We start from the raw sequence: 22,843 nt of genomic DNA, 5'->3' as shown, positions 1-22,843 counted from the left end.
GTATGATAAATAAGATTATTAATGGAAGCAGTTGACAGAAAAGCGTGCCATAAATGATACAACAGGAAGGATGGTTTTGTAGAGAGGAAGCGTACATAGATGTAAGATTTTTAAAATATAGACTACATTAACAGTGGTGAGCATCAGTGTGAAAATTATGTTCATTGAACTCATTATTTGGATCGCATCAAAGACCACAAAGCTATGTATTCTAAGAAAATTTGTAGTTTGACAGCCTGTTATAAAGCAAAAGTTCTGGAAGTGGTTATTTTGAGTTCACTTTGTACTGGTATGACTAGCAAAAGAGAGCCTCCAGCTAAAATCAAAGGACATTCTATTTGTGGTTACCTCTTGGGTCTATTTCTAAAAGGTCACAGTACTTGCTCTATATTGCACCACAACTTTCACTTTTCCTCATGTACTTTCTAAAAGTTACTGCTTGAATTTGAGCGCAGTTGCTGTTTGAAAAGCTTGTCCTTCACATTGGTTCATATTGCAGATTCAAAGGTCTGCTCTTCAAATGAATTATTCAGTGAAAGATACTTTGCATTTTCTAGGTGCAAATTAGTACCCGGCTTTACGGATTTAACTTGTAAACTAGAATGATATAAAAGGTTACCTATGTAAATTTCTTGATGTATTTGCCCTTTATTCAGAGGACCTGAAGAAACAAAAGGTGTCACCTCCTGAAGTTGGCAGCACAACAGAAGACAATGAATACAAACTAGTTCCGAGGGAATGGTCAGAGAATTCACGACAGAGAGGAGGAGAGCCACCTCAGGATGACCAAGAGGCAAGTTTGTGTTAGAAGCAGATGAAATTTACAAGTTATCATTCAATATAGTTGCAATGTGAAAAACCGTTAGGTTTCTTTTAATGCAGAGAGGCAGTTGTTTGGCATTCATGAGGACTGCATAAGGAAACTCAGGCTGAACATGGAGGCACTTTAAAGGGCAGTTACTGTTTTATATTGAAATTTGTAGCTGATTTAGGTTTACCAAAAAGTTGTGCAGTTACTGATTATTCAGCATACTTTAAAATAAGCAAGATGACACTATCATGTAAAGAAATTTGAAAAGTTTACAAAGTACCTCCATTTTATGTTATCCACATTTTGTTTTTCTGTCTAGCAAACTTACACAAGGTCATTTGGAAACTACTGGGAGTAATTTCAAAAAAGATGTTTAAATACTATTGATTATACTTTCAATACTCTATGACATAGAAACATACGAATTAGGAGCAGGAGTTGGCCATCCATCCCCTCGAGCCTGCTCCACCATTCAATAAGACCATGGCTGAACTGATTGTGGCCTCAACTCCACATTCCTGCCTGAATCTTCGGCTCGGCGAGTGGGGACGGGGCTCGCTCGCTGAGGTGTAAAATGATGAGTGGTGATGTCGGGCGTGTGTCCTGATGTCACTGCACGTCATTCAGACTTTCAGTTGGGCTGGCACGCACCCGAGTCGGCTGCACACCTGCCGAACTGTCAAAGGCCTATTAAGGCTATTTAACTCTCAATTAAAATAATTACCTTAAGATTGGGGGGCAGGCGAAGAGCCCAGGCGGCCTTCGCATTTTTCATGGAACCTCATCCACGGGCGGGATAAGGTTTCATGAATGGTTTTAAATTTTGACAAAAATTGTTATTGAAATTAATGCGCATGTCCCAGCTTATGTGACAGTTTTACATGAGGGGATATGTCATAAAAGTTTTCTCACCACTTTATAAAAATTTTTGGACTTAAAACTAATCTCCATGAGGCACCTCTGTGCCTCAGGGAGATTTCTGCGCTCTTTCACGCAGCGCATTCCTGACTCAGGCAACTTCCACCCTGCCCGCACAGGGAGTGCACAGCGCTTCCGGGTGCATGTCACGCTGGGTGTAGCCTTAACTGGCCCCACGTAAAATGGTGGCGCGGAACCAATCGGGAGCGCTGATTGGGTCTGCGCCCGCCTGTGCCCGCTCCTGCCTGTGCCCGCTCCTGCCTGTGCCTGCTCCTGCCTGCGCCCGCTCCTGCCTGCGCCCGCTCCCGCTCCGCCTGCCTGCCCGACAGGCAGAAAATTCTGCTCCATATCTCCATTTTAAATGGGAGACCCCTTGTTTTTAAACTGTGTCCCCTAGTTCTAGTCTCTCCCACAAATGACTATTTAAAAACTGGTTTAAGAGGATTACTGAGACCCTAATAGGAGAATTAACTTGTACATTGAAAATTGAATTATTTCAAAGCTACATGGTTTAATGACTGCTTCCCTGTTGACAATTCGGCTTTATCATATTGTCAGCCTCTGTAATTAATTAAAGCTAGCTTATTTGATGTATTTAAATAAATATAACTCAAGAGTCAACAGCAAAAATCAAGGAAGAAATATGTTAATCATAATTAACGATAATTATATTTCGTTAAAAAGATGCTGATAGTGAGGTGCTCTTGGAAATTGCACTTGTATTTTTTTCCATTAACAGTTTGCATAGCAATGCTAATATTGGAACAGTTTTCCTAACAGAAATCAAGCCAAAATCTTCATCTTATATTATAGTTTTAGGTACTTAACTCTTCTGAAATTAAAACTTGCAGCAATATAAGCACGCACCACCAAACCCCAGCATCTTCCACTGATTTTTTTGTGTACTTTGTTTTTGCCGAAGAGCTGACTGTTTACAGATTCTGAGAATGGGGCTTGATGATGGCTGGAAGAGTTAAAGTGACCATTCCAAGTTTAATTATTTGTCTTTTCCGCTTTAGGCAGTTTAATATTTCAATGTAAAAGGAAGGAACCAGAGTGGTTATTTCTGTAACATTGATACTAGGAGAATCATGATAACCAGGAGATTGCAACTATATTCCGTTCTGTTTTGGTCTCGTTTGTATTTGTACTTGGCAAGAAAAGTCACATTTTGACTTCCACTTTTAGCGAGCGATCTCAAGCTCATAGGGAGCTGGTATGCTTGCTTCTGACGTGTTTAACTAAAAAACCTCAACATAATTGATGTTCGAATTGCATGTCCCTGTTACGAGCTTGTAGAAATTGGAAAGATGATAGCCCATTCTAAAAGGGAGCTGAAGATTAGACTTTAAATACTATTCCAGCACAGCAATAACTCTGGCTTCTACCCGAAAAAGTGGAAAATTGCCCAAATTGCTCATTCACAAGTTCTGCAGCCCCTTTCATTTAGATTTAGGATGCAGGCCTTCAGGTCCAGGGGATTTGTCAGCCTTTAATCCCATTAGTTTTCCCAGTACTTTTCCTCTAGTGATCATGATAGTTTCAAGTTCCTCCCTCCCTTTTGTCACTTGATTTTCTACTATTTTTGGGATGCTCTTTGTATCTTCTACTGTGAAGACAGATACAAAAATACTTGTTCAAAGTCTCTGCCATTTCCTTGTTTCCCATTATTAATTCCTCAGTCTCACCCTCTAAGGGACCAGTGGTCACTTTAGCTACTCTTTTCCCTTTTATATATTTGTAGAAGCTTTCACTGTCTGTTTTTATATTCTTGTTAGTTTTCTCTCATACTCTAATTTTGCTCTCTTTATTTTATTCTTTAGTCATCCTTTGCTGGTTTCTAAAATTTTCCCAATCTTCAGGCCTACCACTAATCTTTGTACCATTGTACGCCTTTTCTTTCAATTTGATGCCATCCTTAACTTCCCTCGTTAGCCATGAATAGAGCATCCTTCTCATAGAGTCTTTCTCATATATCTTTCTTCTCATATCTTTGTTGAGAGTTATGAAATATCTCAAATAACTGCCACTGCTTCTCCACCGTCTTACCTTTTAATCTCTTTTCCTATCCCACTTTTGCCAATTCTGTCTTCATACCCTTGTAGTTATCTTTATTTAATTTTAACATGCTAGTTTTAGACCCCCATTTCTCACCCTCAAATTGAATATGAAATCCTGTCATGTTATGATCACTCTTGTCTAGAGGACCTTTTACTATGAGGTCACTAATTAATCCATTGACCAGAATCTGAACTGGACCAGCCGCATAAATACTGGGGCTACAAGAGTAGGTTAGAATCTGGGTGTTCTGCAGTGAGTGACTATCCCCCATCCCAAATTCTTTCCACTGTCCACAAGGCACAAGTCAGGAAGGTGATGCAATACTCTCCACTTGCCTGGTGACTGCAGCTCCAACAGCATTTAAGAGGCTCAACAACACCAGGACAAAGCAGCCCGCTTGATATGTATCCCATTCAACACTTTAGACCTTTGCTTCCTTTGCTGCCAGTTCACTGTGGTTCGAGATCCAAAACTGCAGCAACTGGCTAATGCTTCTTTGTAGCACCTCTCAGAACTGTGACCTCTACCTGAAAGGACAAGGGAAGCAGGCCTATGGGAATACCATTACCTCCAAATTATATACCATCCTGAGATGGCAGTATATCACTGTTCCTTCATTGTTGCTTGGTTAAAATCCTGGAACACCCTCCCTAACAGCACTATGGGAGTACCTTCACCAGTGATGTCCACATCCTGTGAATGAATAAAAAAAGTAATCGTTTGTTGACCAGTTTGTATGGGTCACTGATATTTTTGCAATTATATTGAATGGTACATCACCAGCTCCTGGAGCTAATTATTGAATAGCAGTCACAGGTTGACCTGAACTATTCTTCCCCTCTTTCTCCTCTCTCCATCCCCAACAGCAAAGAAAAAGAAAGACAGACTTACATGCACATAGTGCCTTTCATGACTTCAGGATGTCCCAAAGAGAATTACAGCCAATGATAATGTTTTCAAGTGTGGCTGTTGTAACACTGGAAACACAACAGTCAATTTGCGAGCAGCCACAAGCATTAATGTGATCATTTCAATATACATACAGCAGCAGTGGCTGTTATATTTACATACATGTACCAACAGTGGCTGTTATATTTACATACATGTACCAGCAGTGGCTGTTATAATTATATACATGTACCAGCAGTGGCTGTTATATTTACATACATGTACCAGCAGTGGCTGTTATAATTATATACATGTACCAGCAATGGCTGTTATATTTACATACATGTACCAGCAGTGGCTGTTATATTTACATACATGTACCAGCAGTGGCTGTTATAATTATATACATGTACCAGCAGTGGCTGTTATATTTACATACATTTACCAGCAGTGGCTGTTATATTTACATACATGTACCAGCAGTGGCTGTTATATTTACATACATGTACCAGCAGTGGCTGTTATAATTATATACATGTACCAGCAGTGGCTGTTATATTTACATACATGTACCAGCAGTAGCTGTTATAATTATATACATGTACCAGCAATGGCTGTTATATTTACATACATGTACCAGCAGTGGCTATTATAATTATATACTTGTACCAGCAGTGGCTGTTATATTTACATGCATGTACCAGCAGTGGCTGTTAGCCAATGTATTAAAAAATCACCTAAGTGGGGATTTGTTACTCTGTTACAGAATGGTAGGTCATGTGTTTTTAAAGTGTTAAATCATACTGCAGCTTGGCAAGGCTGCCATTTTGAAGGTGGTTGACTGAACCTGATGTGTTTGCATCCTTTTTTTTTTGATCTGCTACCTTAGGCAGCATTTAGTACAGATGCAACCCCATAACTTTGCCTGGCATTCCTTTCATATCTGACTGGAAGACCAGATAAGGGAGATGTGCCCAAAGAATCATTTATTAAAAAAAACATTAATCGCTTAAAAAATAATATCGAGGAACACATTAAACAGAAAGCCCCCAGACAACTTTGAGAGACTTGAGACATTGGCGTCAGTTCCACTGATGCAGAAAAGGCCAGGAGGAGACATAATAGATGTTTTAAAAATTAGAAAGGGTTTTGAATGGGAAATATTACTTTCTGTAGTTGGGGAGTCAGAATGAAATGATCATTTTAAAGTGGTCACTAGGAGAGAAAAACTAAATGTATTTATGTGGAAAGTTGGTCAAACTTGGAATGCTTTGCAATAGGGTGTTAGTTGTGGCAGAGACCTTTTTATGTTTTAAGGGAAGAGTAGACATAACATTTGAGGTAGAGGAGGATGAAGGGCATTGGGATTAGATTTGGACTGATCTAGCAAGAACCAGCACAAATGTGATGGCCAAATGACCTCTTCCTTTCCTGTAAACTTCAATTTTTCTAGATAACATTCCTTTAATGGTGGTGCTTTTTAAAGACTTTGTAATTATACGGATTTTCTGATTTTGAGATTTACTGCCTCTCCTGTATTTGGACCAATTAAGTATACAAAAGATATTGGGCAGAAATTTGCCCTCGGATGGCGGGCGGGTTCCACCGGCTTGGTGGTGGGCGGGCAGCCGAACTCCGCCACCGAAACGGGGCCGGCCGCCATTTGGAGTGGGCGGGCCAATTAAGGCCCGTCCAGCAGCCTGCCCGACGGGAAGTGCTATGCGCATCCTGTGCGGGGGGAGGGAATCCCCAGCTGCCAAAGTGCGATCTTTTGCGCATGCGTGCACTGCTCCCTGAGGCAAAGTCCTGTCTCAGGGAGTTTACTGACAGCTAAGAAAAGTCAAAAAATAGAGAAATATTAAAATTATTAACATGTCCCCCTCATGTGACAATGTCACACGAGATGGGACATGTTAATAAGAAAGACATGAAGTTTATTAAATTTTTAAAAAACGGACATGAAACCTCATCCCGCCAGCGGATGAAGTTTCATCAATAATCTGGAGCCCGCTGGGGCTCCCGGCCTGCCTGCTAGCATTAAGCTTGGCCGAGCAGGGTCTTTAACAAGGTGAATTAGCCTGTCAATGGCCTTAATTGGCCATTGACAGGTCGGTGGGTGGACAGCTGATTTCACTGTCCACCCGCCTTCCTGAAAATTTAAAGGGACCGGGATGATGTCGGGGGTTCCTCCCAACGTCATCCCGAGTCATTTTCTCCTCGGCGAGCGGACCCCGCCCCCAAATCGCCGACAGGAAAATTCTGGCCTTTGTTTGTTTCACACAAACTGGATTTCAAAACAGTAAAACAATTGTGTGAATTTTTTTCAGACTATAGTTAAAGGCTAAGGGCAGAATTTGCGGTAGATATTTGCTCTACAGACCAGTTGCTATGGGATGAAATTCAAGTTTTAACAAATGGTGCTAGAGTACCTGAATGAGTAACCTTAGAAAAGTCATATTTCAAATGTGTATGTTCCTATAATTTTGTTAACAGCTTATTAGATCCAGGTAAAAATAGACATGTACTTATTTGACTGCCTAGAAACCACAGTAATAAGATTGTATTTTTCCAGAATTTTTAACATTTGGCTGAAATATTTTTCAAATGCCTAATAGTTGTGTTATTAAAATGAAGGACTGAAGCTTAATGTGTTTGAGAATATTGTATACACGGTCTACATTGATTTCCTTTAAATAAACCTGGGCCATGGTAGATAACAAACCTGGCCTGGCTGTTTGAGTTGACAGTAATAGGTGCTACGTAGAATCTTTAAATGAAGACAAGCTTTGCATAGGACTGACATGTAAAAGGATAGTCTTTTTTCGTAAAACAAATTATATTTTAATAATTGATTGCATTCCTAACTAAATAATTTACTCCAGGAATTTGACACTGTTACTTCTGTGTTCAGATTTTGTGACACTTTAAGTCCTGTTACATACTTGACTGTGTTACTTGCAACAAATGTTTCCTGTTTGTGTTAACCATATAGAACAGTTTTTACCATGTTTATGGTAGAGTGAGCAGTGTGCATTTCTTTTGTTTCGTACAGAATATATTACTTCATCTTAGCAGTATGACAAATGTAGTTATAAAATGAAATAACATTTTGAATGCTTTATGGAGACTCAAGAAAAATGTTATGTTTTTTCTATTCATCTAATAATTGAATGTAGTAATTAGCATTGTAAACCTGAAACAAAAAAATGCAGTAAAGTGCTAACATTTTGTTACTGCAAATTACAAAGGATGCCCAGTGCCAGAATTCCAACCTTCTTGCCAAATGGCCTGTTTCATTGGTTTCTTGCCTATTTAAAAAATCCCACTCCTTTATGAAACTGGAGAAACTGGCCTCTGAGGCTGCTTGTTCAGGGTTAGTGTTGGAAAATCACCTATACCTTTGCTAAAGCAGGCATGCTTCCTACAGGCAGAGTCTATTACCTGCCAACTGTCTCTAGACCACAGAGTAAGCTGTTCTGGTAAATTAAGTGGTACAGTATAATTAGAATAGAATAGTCAGAATAGTTACAGCACAGGAGGAGGGCATTTGCCCCATTGAGTCCATGCTGGCTTTCTGTAAAAGCAATTTAACTAGATTCAATCCCTGGCCCTTTCCTCACAGCCCTGCATTTTTTTCCTTCAGGTGCTTTGCAAGTGATGATTTGAATCTGCCTCCCCTACCCTTTCAGGCAGTGCATTCCAGATCATAACCACAATATATGTTTAGGTCAAATGGAATATAATTTTAATTTTAAATTTAAATGAAATTTTGAATTTAAATTGCCCTGGTTTGAGTGACTAAACCTTCTAGCAGCAAGGTGTTAGCATTTTCCTGTAATGTATTAGACTGCTTCAAGATTATAAGTTATAGTCGCAAAGAAAACAATGGGAAGGTGGACAGAAAGTCATAATTTAATATTTATTATTGATATAAAAGTTCTCTTAAATATTTTTAAAACATTTAAATTAAAAAAATTAGAAAACATCTCCTTTATGTGTAGGCCTTGGGGTTGAGCCCAAGACTGACTGATAATGTTCACATATGAGCTGCACAAGTTTACTGTATACAACACTCCTGTCCACTATTTAATGCCTGCATAAAGGTACACACATGGCAAAGTGACACAAGCATGCTAAATACATTTCTTATTCATTTATGGGATGTGGGTGTCACTGGCTGGGCCAACATTTATTTCCCATCCCTAATTGCCCTTGAGAAGGTGGTGGTGAGCTGCCTTCTTGAACCGCTGCAGTCCATGTGGTGTAGGTACACCCACAGTCCTTGTATGGAGGGAGCTCCAGGATTTTGACCCAGCGACAGTGAAGGAACGGCGATATATTTCCAAGTCAGGATGGTGAGTGACTTGGAGGGGAACTTCCAGGTGGTGGTGTTCCCATCTATCTGGTGCCCTTGTCCTTCTAGATGGTAGTGGTCATAGCTTTGGAAGGTGCTGTCTAAGGAGCCTTGGTGAATTCCTGCAGTGCGTCTTGTAGATGCTACATACAGTTACATGTGATCATTATCAATTTGGAAGTTCTTTCTTCTCATCTCTGTTTTGTTAAGAGGTCTAATGGACACAGAGGGGAGTCAAATTTTAACCCCCAACATGATGGATGGTCGGGAGTTAAATTGGTAAAAATATGGAACAGGACCTTAACTGCCAGGAATGCACCAACTTCTAGATTAACCAGGGCAAGTTGGGATCGTCTGAGTAACCCGCCCAGGAGAGGCACATCAGTGATCCCAATATTTAAATGAGGCTCTATTCCTCAGATTTTAGGAATGATTTAAATTTAATGGCTGCAAATTGGGTTTCCCAGAGTCTGGAAAACACGGCAGCGGATAGGAGGCGAATTTGGCAGAAACTCCTCCTTTCTGTTAATTGCTGATGTTCCAAATGCAGAAATCTCCCAGTAAATACTGGGGCCAGAGTCTCAATGATTAATTCCATTTTGATATCATTTAAAAGGCTCTATTTAAATCTTTAGTTAAAAGAGCATTTGGAAATGACTTTTTGTTTCCCTTTGCATGTCATCCTTTGCTTCAGGGAATAGTGTACTGGAAGCAGTGGTTATTTTATCAGACAGTGTAATAATGCTTCCTTGTTGGACTTTCTCTCAATATTTCAAACTTTCCACTGTAAGGTCTAATACAGTACATGGTACTGGGCAGCCAGAATAGATATCTATAGATAACAAATAGGTTTCACAAGTTTACTGTTTGGTTTTGAAGATGTTAATCATTGAAGAATTTGTGTTCACATTTTGCTTGTCTTTTAATTTATTTAAGGTAGGCAATTACATTGGCACTGAGGAAATGGATAGTGAGAAAGTTACTGCATACCGAAGTGATGCTGGTAGGTGCCAGTATTTTGTATAGCTGTTTTTGTTATGCTGCAATCATTTAAACTGAGCAAGTGAATTTACCAAGTTATGTTGTCAGCACCTGTTCAGAAGCCTTTGATTTCAAAAATGAAGACTTCTCTGTCAGACAGATATGTTAGCGTTTATATCTGTCTTAATTCTCAATGTATTCTCATATCCGGAAAAGTGTTTAGCATACCTTTCCAGGTGATACCTCAGTGTCACATTAGCTGAAATAGTTTCCAATCACTGTAGAACAATTTGCCAAGAATAAATCCATTCAATTCCAAATCCAGTCAAAATTAGACACTATCCAGTAGTTCAATCCTTACATTTCAATATTATAAACTGCTAAAAGCTTTCACTCATCAATGAGAATTTTAAATTATCTAAAGCACTTGGTTAGCATGAACTAAATTCATTAGTTAAAATCATAGAATGTTACAGCACAGCCATTCGGCCCATTGTGCCTGAGCCTTTGAAAGAGTTATCCAATAAACCCCTCCCCCCTGTTCTTTTCTATAGCCCTGTCAAGTTTTCCCTTCAAGTGTTCAGCCAATACCCTTTTGAATATCACGTTGAGGCTCCTTCCACCACCCTTTCAGTCAGCGCATTCAAGTGACAATAACATGCTGAGTGAAAAAATGTTTGGCTGGATTTTGTGGGGCAGTGTTGTCCCCGCCCTCTATAAGTCTAGGGGGAGCCTGCCTAGGCAAAAGAACAGCTGCCCCTGGCCGTTAATAGGCTGTAGGTGGAATTTCTGCCCTTCAGAGACAGGAAGTCCCTCCTCAGTGAGCTGCCAACCTATCAGAGGCCAGCAGCTGTCAAGTACCGACAGCACCACTGGGAACGGTGGCCACTGCTGGGACTGCACTCGAGACTTGAGGAGTTGAGCTGCGCCGACTCACGTAAGTGGGGGTTTCACTGGATGTCAAGCTGGCAGGCCCTGGCTAGGGGGGGTGGTGGGGGTCAAGGTTTGGGAGACCATGGGGGGATGGGAACCTGGGGTGGGTAACACCTTAATTGGGCCCTCTGATGGGCCAAAGGGACCTGTTAAGGACCTCACCCGCCACCAGCCCATGCAGGGAAACCTGTCAGACTGGGTGCTTGGCGTGGGCCTCTCTCACCACTGGCTATATCCTGGGAGCAGTGACAGGATGAGGCCCTCAAGTAGGCATTAATTGTCCATTTGAGGGCCTCAATTGGCCCACTGGCTGGCAGGCTGCCCAATGCCACTCCTGCTACTGATAAAACTGCAGGAGGAGCAGGGACAGGCTGTGGTGGGTAGGCCACCCGTTAGATTCAGAGCCGCCAGTGTGGGGTGGGGGGGGCGTTGCCTCTAATTCTTTTGTCTATCACCATAAATCTGCTTCTCTGGTCACTGACCCTTGTGCCAATGGAAACATTTCTCTTTATTTACTCTATCAAAATATTTCACGATTTTGGACACCGCTATCAAAACTCCTCTTAATCTTCTCTGCTCTAAGGAGAAGAACCCCAGTCTCTCTGGTCTCTCCACATAACAAGTCCCTCATCAATGGTCCCATTCTAGTAAATCTCTTCTGTTCACTGTCCAAGCCCTTGACATTTTTCCTAAAACGTGGTACCCAGAATGGAACACTACTCTGGCTGAACACAAACATCTTTCATAAATCTGTGCTGGACTTTCACTTATTAACAAATACTTTTCCAAAGTACCCATTAATTCTGCCCTGGGTTAATGAAAGCTTCTCCAACACGGGCATTAGGCTGACTGACCTGCTGTTCCTGTGTTTATTCCTTCCCCCTTTTTTAAACAGAGTGAAACATTTGCAATCCTCCAGTCTTCTGTTAGTACAAGAATACCCTGTACATTGTTCAATGGTTTTGGCTTAACCTTGAATTATGGCTAACATGATTGGTAAGAATATTTGGAACTAGTTTAAAATAATTGATTACTAATCATTTTATGAACTCACAAGCAAGTTCTACCTCTTTAGTTGCATCACATTGGTAGGAGGCTTCTCAGTTGCAATTATGAATATTCACACAGTTAATGCATTGATTTTAATCTTTTTCTACTGAGCACAAGATGGTTTTGTTTTATTGTGAATTGAATTGCTGGAAGTATTTAGCGCCCTCTATATTTGAGTGTGAGTTATTAGTGATTCTAGCAACTGCTGCCCGGGGGCTGTCCCGGCTATTCCACGGTTGCCTCTGTCTGGGTTGTTCTGCGCCATTGCAACTCATCAAAACACAGATGGGCAGATAAGCAACAAAACAGCAACCATCACTAATGACTACACTCATTGGCTAAGCAATTGGCCCAATGCTGTAATTGGGACATCATGATAAAACTACTTTTTGATGTATTGATGCTGTGTTTTCTCAAATAGAAACAGGAAACAAAAGCTAAATTTGGCTTGTATTGGATTTGTGCAATATGTCCTCTGTGTGGTGAGACACCTAGAGCTACACTACTTAGTCCTTACATAACTGCAATCTATTCATATTAAAACAGAGGCTATTAGGTAATTTATTGAATGCAATTGGATTTAAAAAGAATAATTCTTAGGACATGGGCATTGGTATCAAAGCCAACGTTTATTGCCATTTGCTAGTTGCCGAGATGGACCTTCTTGAGCTGCTGCAGTCCTTTGTGTGAAGGTACTCCCACAACGCTGACAGGTAGGTTATTGCAGGATTCTGATCCGTGGATGATGAAGGAAAGATGGTAGATGTCTATATCAGGATGGTCTGATTTTGGAGGGAAACTTGGAAGTGGTGGTATTCCCATGTCCTTGCTGTCTTTGAACTTCTAGTGGGTGGGTGTTGTGGATTTGAGAGGTGCTACCAAAGAATCCTGGGCGAGTTGTTGCAGAGCATTCTGTAAATAATACCTATTGCAGCCCAGATAAGGTGGCTGTTTAAGCTTTTGCACAAAGTGCTGGTCAAGTGAACTGTTTTGTCCTAGATCATATTGAAATTCCTGACTGTAGTATTCTATCGGTTTCCCAGATTTATGCTGTGTAGATGGTGGAGAGGCTTTGACCAGTCAGCAATTGCTAGACAATTGCAAATCACATCTAACAGTAGATATTTTGTTTTGAGTTCTGCAAGCACATTCTGGTTGAGTCTGGTCTGTCTGTACCCTGACTATTATGAACAGCACACTAACGTCTACTGTTGGATGTGATTCTGCAATTGGCAGTGCTTGCTGAACAATCCCTAAGTGTGCTTATAGCTGCACTGAAAAACAATTAAACATCAGTTGAGCTTTTAGCATGTCTCATTTATGCTTGCTTGAAGCAACAAACATTCATACGCAGGGATCCGTTCTCTGCACTCAAATGGAATATGTTCAAACCTTGTGCCTTATTTGAACTACCCAGGAGCTTGGGGAGCCCATAGTTCCCTGTTGCTTTCCCCATGGCAACAACTTGGCCAATCAGAGTCAATTTCCCAACCAGTCAGCACCCTTTTTTCCCGTTGTATAAATTATTGTGGTCATTTGAAATTTGGCATTCTTGCATTTGTCCTGATTACCTTTGGCAACATGTTCCTCTGTTCAGTAGTTTATAGGGTTAAATCATTAAAAAAGTATTGCTTTTCTGATCTCAGCAAGGGTGGCAACATGAGCATTACAATTTTATTGTGTATACCTGGGAAAAATCAACATGGTTCTCACCCCTGATTTTGTCATAGGAAGCCCTGTGGCACAGTGGTAGTATCCCTACCTCTGGGCCAGAAGGTTCAGGTTCAGGTCCCATGCCAGGACTAGTTGGCCATGGAAGGATGGCTCATGATGTGGTTCTATGGGTTAGTCATCAGTCTGGAAATCCTTCCATCATCTCCCCACTACTCCCCAGAGGGAAATGCTTGTGTGTGAAGTAATGCTTTAAAAAATACCTCCCTGATTTCTAAATAATAAATCCTACAGAAGTGTGGGCATCAAGTAAGTACAGATTTGGACTTGCCTGTGTTTTCCATGCGACTGAAAGGCAATCTGACAATCTGGCTCTGATGTTTAAAAGGAAGTTGAGAGGGAACAGGAGGCGGTTTTGTGTTTGCAAAACCTGAAAGAACAAGGGTGGAATTTAACGGCAGTGGGATTTTACACTCCCGCTGAAGTCAATGGTGTTTAGAATGGCTCGCAGCATTTTACAGCCCCATCCCCACTGCAACGGGGTCGTAAAATTCCGGCCCAAGTTTCTCTCAGGTCCTGCCAAATTTGATGGCTATAGCTGATTAACATTTTTTGTCTCTGTTTCTTGGCCACAGTCAACCAGACTGAGAGACTGGCTGAATTGGGCACCAGGTTGCATCCAGAAAATGGACAGGATGAAGGAAGGGATTGGGAAGGCTGTGGAGGAATGGGGAGGGGAAAGACAGAACGTTTGGGGTGGGTGTTGGGGGTGGTAGGTGGGGGGAGATCAGAAGGATCAGGAGGAGATCAGAAAGGTTAAGGGTGGCTCTCAGAAGGATTGGAAGCAGAGATTGGATGCTGCAACCAGAGAGCGCAAAGGAGGGCGGAGATCAGGAAGGCCAGACCATGAACACTGTCCACCATTTTGATATCCCCCCACCAACCCAGGTGCCAGTCTGTATCTTGTTCTCATGTTTTTGTTTTCAGAGAGCGCTGACCCTTTCTCTGCTATTAACACATTTTGCTATTTTGTTTTCAGACAGCGCTGGCCTTTATTCCGCTATTAACACGTGCTTTAATCTTTAATACTATCATTACCACTCCCTTTGTCTTGTGTTCCATGACATCTTTGTCATTTAATCTTTCCTCAACCTCCAACCTAACCCTGACCTTCTATTTTGTTCCATCTGCACCTTTTTCAACCGGATAAAACCTACCATATTTCTACCTCTCTCCAGCTCGGAGGAAGTCATTTTAGACTCAAAACGTTATGTATATACGAATGAGGAGCAGGAGTAGGCCACTCGGCCCCTCAAGCCTACCTACTCCGCCATTCAATACGATCATGGCTGATCTGATTGTAACCTCAACCCCACATTCCTGCCTACCCCCGATAACTTTTCACCCCCTTGCTTATCAAGAATCTTTCTAGCTCTGCCTTAAAAATATTCAAAGACTCTGCTTCCACTGCCTTTTGAGGAAGGGAGTTCCAAAGACTCACGACTCTCTGAGAGAAAAAAATTCTCCTCATCTCTGTCTTGAATGGGCGACCCCTTATTTTTAAACAATGACCACTAGCTCTAGGTTCTTCCACAAAGAGGAAACATTGTCTCCTCATCCACCCTGTCAAGACCCCTCAGGATCTTATATATTTCAATCAGTTGCTTCTTACTCTTCTAAACTCCAGCGGATACAAGGCCAGCTTGTCCAACCTTTCCTCATAAGCCAAACCACCCATTCCAGGTGTTGGTCTAGTAAATGTTCTCTGAACTGCTTCTCATGCATTTATATCGTCCTTTAAATAAGGAGACCAGTACTGTACACAGTACTCCAGATGTGGTCTCACCAATGTCCTGTACGACTGAAACATAACCTCCCTACTTTTGTATTCAATTCCCCTTGCAATAAATAATAACATTCTATTAGTTTTCCTAATGACTTGCTGTATATTATTGGCTAGACCCTGGGATGTCGGGGGAGATCCAGTTAGGGACCAATAACGTTTTGTTTGAAGCAGATAAAGTTTGACAGTCAAGACACTTACTAAGTGAATAAAGCCATAAGATTCCACAGGATTGGAACAAACAAAAATAAACTTAACTGTACAAGTTCAGAAAGTTAAAAGAATTTACCGTATCTTATACTCTAACATTCAAGGTAAATATGATGTATGTGTGAATTAACATGCGAACTGTGGTCGGACACACCATACTACACAACAGATGCAACCAAAACAGATTCCATGAATTTCTCAACAGCCCACCCAGATGTTTGTCACATTGTGAGCCAGCCAATCTCACTGAAATTTTGGCTTTTCCACAAGGATTTCCAGTTTCCACATCTGGAATCTCACCTTGGGATTCTCTTCAAAAGTTGCTCCCATTTGGACGGCTTCAACAATGACCCACCTCACAGGATTTCAATCTCAGCTTCCCACATTCTTTTCCCTGGATCTCCAAGTACACTCAAGCTGCACCTTCTACACACGATCTCAGATCTTTGGCCATGCCAAACAGAACCACTTCTCCAAAGGGGTACCTTTTCCCCAACGGCCCATAGCACGGAGTCAACAACCTTCGGCTGCCTTCTCGAATTCTCAAGACTCCTCTTGTGTCCACTTCACTCAAAGTCTGCTCCCTGCAAGCTCTTTATTGAATTTGGGGACTACTACTCTGCTCCTTTCTTTAACTTCACTATTTCTGTTTCTTGGCCTTGTCTCTTACCTGGGACTTCCTTTTTGGGACCTTCTCCCTGTCCCCCTCCCGTGTCCTGCTCCCTGGGACACCTACAAGATGATAGTGCTTCATATCAGGTCCTCTGACCTACATTTTCATGCTGTTCTGCTTCTTTTCTTCTGCACAGACATGTAGGGCTGGTCCCCGCCTGAAGAACATAAAAACCTTGAGCTGCGCATGTGCAGCCATTTCCTGGCCTGAGGTTCATCAGGGACTGCAGTCCCTGACCTCCGAACTTCAAACTATGGTAAGTATTTAAGGCCAGAGTCTTCGGGTCAGCGTGCAGGGGTGGGCCCCACTTACCGATGCGTAAAATGGCGTGTGGTGATGTCACTGCACGTCATTGGGTCAAAATCCTGGAACTCCCTCCCTAACAGCACTGTGGGTGGACCTACACCACATGGACTGCAGCGGCTCAAGAAGGCAGCTCACCACCACCTTCTCAAGGGCAATTAGGAAAGGCAATAAATGCCGGTTTAGTCAGCGATGCCCACATTCCATGACCAAATTCAAAAAAAAGTATTTCATTGGTTGTAAAGTATGTTAGAACATTTGGAGGTTGTGAAAAGGGCTTTTTTAAGTGTAAGTTCTATCTTTTGTGAATGTATGCTAATAATGGAATAATTCCAGGCTATGTCCCGATGTTGACTCTGTTGTATAATGATCTAGTTATGTTAATGGATTTCCTTTTGTTAACATTGCTGTCTTGTGTAATTTTCCTGTTAAGTGAACAGTGCTATAGCAATAGATGATGGGCTTTTTGACTCAGTTTGTGCCAGTTAAGCTTCAGAGCCTCTGTGGATTAAATTATTCATTTTGGGCTATCATAGCACTATCTAACGATACATAGAACCTGGACACATTAGATATTACAGTATCACTTTAGGACAACAGCAGATGAAGTACTGTTCACCATAGTTATCACACCCAAACCCTTCCAAAACGACTTGGTTCACCACAGTACTGGTACCCACAATCAGTCAACATTTTTCCTCCATATGCACAATGGCTTTTATCTTCATTACCCACTCATGTAGAAAATCAGCTGCTTAGTTCTCTGCCCAAAACTGATGATCATTTTATGATAGCCAGTGGGCAGTGTATGTACATAAGTGTTTTCATTTGTGTTAACTGTGGCTTGACTGGCAACGAATACTTCAAACAGCTCAGCCTGATCCATAATAAAAAAGAAAGCTCTGATACTTCAACTTATCTCTCCTACTTCCCAATCCAAGATCTGTGCTTCATTGAGAAGACAGCGACAAAACTGGCATGCTGTCAGATTGTTGTCTGTTTCTTCTCCTTTATTCAGTTATTTTCCATAAATGTCCATCATAATCACTGCAGTGCAAGATAACTCAGACAGCAGGCATTAGGGTGGAAGACTGATATCAACATCCTGCTGTTCATTAATATTTTAGCCCCTTTTTTAACGAGGTTAGAACATCACAAGGTCCATGATGATCGTATCAAATGAAAATGAGCTATGTCACCATGTTAAAGTGAGATCTTTTTTATAAATAACTTTTGTCCCTCTTGCCCATGAGTTTTGGGAGGGATGCACCTGTGGCTAGATGACATCATCTGTGAAATGTAACCATAAATTTCAAATCATAACAAAACATCCTATCCGAAAACTTCTCTATCCTTCAATGTTGCTTTAAAGTCCAATAAAATGTGTAGTCTGTTTTTCTTATTAAAAACATGTGTTTAATTTTGTAAAGCAGCTTTTCTATAATGAGAATATCAGCATAGGAGAATCTGTTTTCATAATTTTTATCCTAATTTAAGATGTCTTAACCTCTTTTTTGAAATTTTGATGTACTTAAATAAATCTGAAGCAGTGTGAATGGGCTGAAGCAGTCCGTGTCCATATGCAGCAAGACCTGGATCACATTCAGGCTCGGTGACATTCATGCCACACAAGTGCCAGGCAATGACCATCTCCAACAAGAGAGAATCTAACCATCGCCCCTTGACATTCAATGACATTACCATCACCGAATCCACCACTGTCAACATCCTAGAGCTTCCCCTCCAAGCCACTCACCATCCTGATTTGGAAATATATCGCCGTTCCTTCACTGTTGCTGGGTCAAAATCTTGGAACTCCATTCCTAACAGCACTGTGGGTGTACCTGCACCACAGGGACTGCAGCGGTTCAAGAAGGCAGCTCTCCACCACCTTCTCAAGGGTAATAAATGCTGTTCTAGCCAGTGACACCCAGATCCCTTGAATGAATAAAAAAAAGAAGCACCATTAACTTGCTTAGCTGGAAGGACAGGTGGATAACCACACCTCGTATTACAGTCTCAACATTGGCTCAGTGGTAACGCTGTCACTTATCAATCAGAAGGTCATGGGCTCAGAATCTAGGCTGACACTTAAATGCGTTGCTAAGGGATTGTTGCATCTGTCAGAAATGCCGTATGAGGATAAGTGCTTATGCCCTATCAGGTAGTGTACAAGATCCCATGATGCTATTTGAGGAAGAGCAGGGTAGCAAGCAACACCACTAAACAGGAAATCTGTTCATTCATCTCATTGTGTAAAGCGGTGGCTATGTTTCCTTACCACACTTCCAAAATAATTAATTGGCCATATGTACTTTTAGATATCCTGGCGTCATGGAAGACACTATATGCAAGCTTCTTTTTCAATATTGTTCTGTGGCTGGCTGTGAGTGTGCCCTAAGGTAATTTGCCTACACATTTTTCCCCTGAGAATATGCCTCTTTCTTGCTTACACCATGACTCATATTGAGAACTTGCTTTGTGAGGAAACTGAGTGGTGAGCAGAATCCTGTTATTCCAGTGTATAGTATGTTGGAAATTAATAGCAAGCTGTGGCATGCACAGCTTGCCACCCTGAAACAGCTTTCAACAAATTTCAATTACTGAATATAATAAAATAGGATTGAAGGATTACGTGGAATAAAAAGTTGTTTAATAGTTCAAGGACTAAACCTAAAACAGAAATACTGGTTATTTTTGTGGTACAAAGGTATTGCATTAATCCTCAGTCAATCCCATTTTTAAAAAATGTTTTCTGATGAGGGTCATGCTGGCAAGGTCACATTTGTTAAGAAGTTGGTGGTGGGCCTTCTCCTTGAACCCCTGCCGTCCTTTTGTACTGGTGCTCCCACAATGCAAATTCATAGGGCAGAATTTTGCCCTTATCTGGCGGGCTTGATGGGGGCAGTCTGGAAGCTGACCGCCCGCCTGTGATTGGGGCCGGACCGCGATTTCATGCTGGCAGGCCAATTAAGGTCCACCCAGCGTGAAACACGAGCGGCAGCGCAGCCTGTGCGGGCGGGGGGGGTGGGTGGGCGAGCGGGGAACTTGGCGCATGCGTGCGAGTGAGCGTTTAAAAATCTCCCTGAGGAACAGAGCTGCCTCAGGGACATGCAGGGTTTTAAAATTTATAAATAAAGATTTTTAAAATGTTTTAAAACATTTCCCCTCTTGTAACTCTGTCACATAAATGAAATTTTAAAAGTTTATTTTACTTTTGTTTGATGTTGGACACCTCATCCCACCCGTGGACGTGGCTTCCAAAAAAATTCAAAGGCCACTTGGTCTTTTTGCCTGCCCGCCAACCATAAGGTTGGACGGGCTGTGAAAAATTTAGATTAATTACCTTTTTAATGAGCTTAATAGGCCTCCTAATTGTCGGCGGGTGTGCTGTCAATTCCCGTGCATACCTGCTGACTGAAATATCATGCGACTGCGCATTGACGTCGGGACGTTCGGCCGATGTCAACGTACGTCATTTTACACTCGAGCGGGTCGGGTGTGCGCCCGCCCACTCAGGTAAAAATTTTTGCCCACAGGTTTTTAAAAAAAAGTTAATCATTTATGTTGCTGGTAATTGTCATTCATAAGGGAAAGTAATCTTCAAAATATGAAGAGAATTTAACTCCACTGTGTTGTGATTTTCTAATTGGATTTGTTTACGTGTTCTCATTTCTATGTTATTTATTTGCCAAATTTTGCCCTGCTGAAATATTTATAAACATTTCCAGTTTGTGTTATTCTCTGCCACTGAATCTAGGACGAGACATACTCCCGGGTGAAATAAAAGAGGAGAGTGCTGCCGATTATTCTCATTGCGAATGTAAACACACATCACTTAACTTCAAAGTGAATCCGAATGTTGAAGAGTTTAATAATAAAACACATGATCAGGTATATCAATTATTTAAGAACTCTTGAAAATATTTTAGAAGCTTTACCCTGCTGCAGAGTAGTTTGTTGCTTTTCTGCATTGCTCTTTCTCACAGATCATACTTTCTGTCAACCACTGATTTACTCAAATCCAAATTGCATTTGTTTTTGCCTGTCTGAACATTCAAATCCAAAATACTTTGTAGATGGACTGTTTTTTTCTGTGCTCTGCATGGAAGTAGTAATAGGCAGCTTTTGAATTAAGATACATTTCCTGCTTTCAGTCTATCTTTATTTTTGAAAAGGAATGCTTTCTTCTAATTAATATTAATTATTGAATGTTGGAGCAGGCTCGAGGGGCCGAATGGCCTACTTCTGCTCCTGTTTCATATGTTCGTAATGAGGGGAGAAACAGTGTGAGAATAATGCAGGTTTTGTCAGGCTGTCGGAGTTTTTGTTTGCAACCTTATATTTGTTCTAATATAAAAGTTCTTAAAAGGTAAGAATATACTATCTAGACATTGGCCCAGATTTTGTAAAGGCAATGAAGGTGAAAGTGTCAACATTCACTGTTATTACTTCAACTGCAACTTTGGGAGTCTGCACATGCACAGAATAACTTGGAGATCCAGAAGTTGCTGTTGGTGATTCTGCCCTTCACCAGAGGGTGTGCTGTTCAGGTTCCCCCTGGATGCAGCACATAAGTAATCAGTGAATTGATGAAAAGTTCCACTTTTACACTGTCTTGTTTCAAATCCCTTGTCAAAGTTACACCTTGCTGAATGAGGTGTAACTAGGTTTTTAATAGTATACTGGGTTCATAATTGCTGCTAAGCAAGCTCACTGTCCCTGAGAAGCTGATTTTATATTTGTGGAATGTCAGATTTCTCCATTACAATAAAAAACATCTGCACGTTTTAAAATCTTTTTGAAGTTTGTTTATATTTTAGCTTCTATCTTAATCCAATCACAATTATTTATTTCATCCCCCAAAAAAATCCAAATTAAAAGTGATAATAATCCGTGCTTTTAACTACATGGTTTGCCGTCTGTGGAAATACTTCAATGTGATTGGCTGTTTACTTTGCTTTGCTGACATCACTGTTGCCGACTGCCGAGAGATCCCCTTGACTTGCCACCAGATTTTAAACTGCTGTTGGAAAGGGACAAATCCATACCTCAGAGATTGCTAGATCTTTGTGGGCTGCTTTCTTTGAGCTTAGAGGTGAATGCTGTTGCTTTGTCACTGACTGTGAAACTTGGCCCATTTTAATCTGAGAAGGTTCCGTTGATCAGTGTGAACATGGGGCTGCACAGAGATTTTATACAGCTTGCAGTTTTAAAAAAATATTATCTTTTCTCCCTGGAAGCACTCAGCATTATTTTATGTTGATTCAGGGCAGAGCAGGTATTAGTTCTCACATCCATATTTTGACACCTTGTCATTTAACACACAATCATGTGACATCTGGCATTAGAAGATCATGTCCCCATCATAAGCTGCCAGCAATAAAATGTATTTCTCCTTATTTTTCATCAGGTACTGACAGATGAAGTCCAACCTTTCACATTGGATGAAAATTTTGACTATGACTGTGTCCATCTCAAGCCCAAATACACTGAGGCTGAACTTCAAACTATCTCTGTCTCGTCAAAACAGAGGACAGATGGTGGAGAATTTAATGCAAAAAGCTAAAGGATTCTGCCATTTCTTGGTGCAGGCAATCAGGCTGTTAGATTTGAAGCAGAATCTGGAAGTGAGACATTTTCAACCCCAAGAAGAACCATTATGGGTTGAAATCATGCTGTGCAATATTAACACATTTCATGTTTTGTTAATGGCATTGACTCTTACTTTAAACCATTAAAATAGACAGAAATATTTAATATGAACATGTGATGCATTGTTATTAATATTTCTGGTAAAAAGCACAAGTTTATCCAATTACTTAAGGATTAGAAGCAAAAAAAACTGCGGATGCTGGAAATCTAAAACAAAAATAAAAATACCTGGAAAAACTCAGCCGGTCTGGCAGCATCTGCGGAGAGGAACACAGTTAACGTTTCGAGTTCTGTTGAAGAGTCATACGGACTTGAAACGTTAACTGTGTTCCTCTCCGCAGATGCTGCCTGACCTGCTGAGTTTTTCCAAGTATTTTTTATTTTTGTTTTACATAAGGATTAGTATTTGCAACACAAAAGTGCTCATGCATTTCTTCTTCCCACTTTTACTCAGAAGCTGATTTTGTTATCTATTAAAAATAAAAAAAACAT

General features: G+C 41.0%; 1 protein-coding gene across 2 annotated transcripts in view; it reads left to right on the top strand.

Moving 5' to 3' along the window:
• iftap (intraflagellar transport associated protein) overlaps positions 1-22,462 on the top strand; it is a 65,122-nt gene extending 42,660 nt beyond the window's left edge. For both annotated transcript variants that reach the window (XM_078549583.1, XM_078549584.1), the window contains exons 3-6: positions 657-797; positions 9,973-10,035; positions 20,457-20,590; positions 22,110-22,462. In XM_078549583.1, the coding sequence (XP_078405709.1) occupies positions 657-797; positions 9,973-10,035; positions 20,457-20,590; positions 22,110-22,265 (494 nt within the window). In that variant the 3' untranslated portion in view covers positions 22,266-22,462. The remainder of the gene's footprint in view (positions 1-656; positions 798-9,972; positions 10,036-20,456; positions 20,591-22,109) is intronic.
• Positions 22,463-22,843: the final 381 nt, after the last annotated feature.

This window comes from Cetorhinus maximus, chromosome 9 (assembly GCF_964194155.1).
Source record: "Cetorhinus maximus chromosome 9, sCetMax3.hap1.1, whole genome shotgun sequence".
NCBI classification, from domain to species: Eukaryota; Metazoa; Chordata; class Chondrichthyes; order Lamniformes; family Cetorhinidae; genus Cetorhinus; species Cetorhinus maximus.
This window is presented reverse-complemented; position numbering and strand designations above follow the sequence as displayed.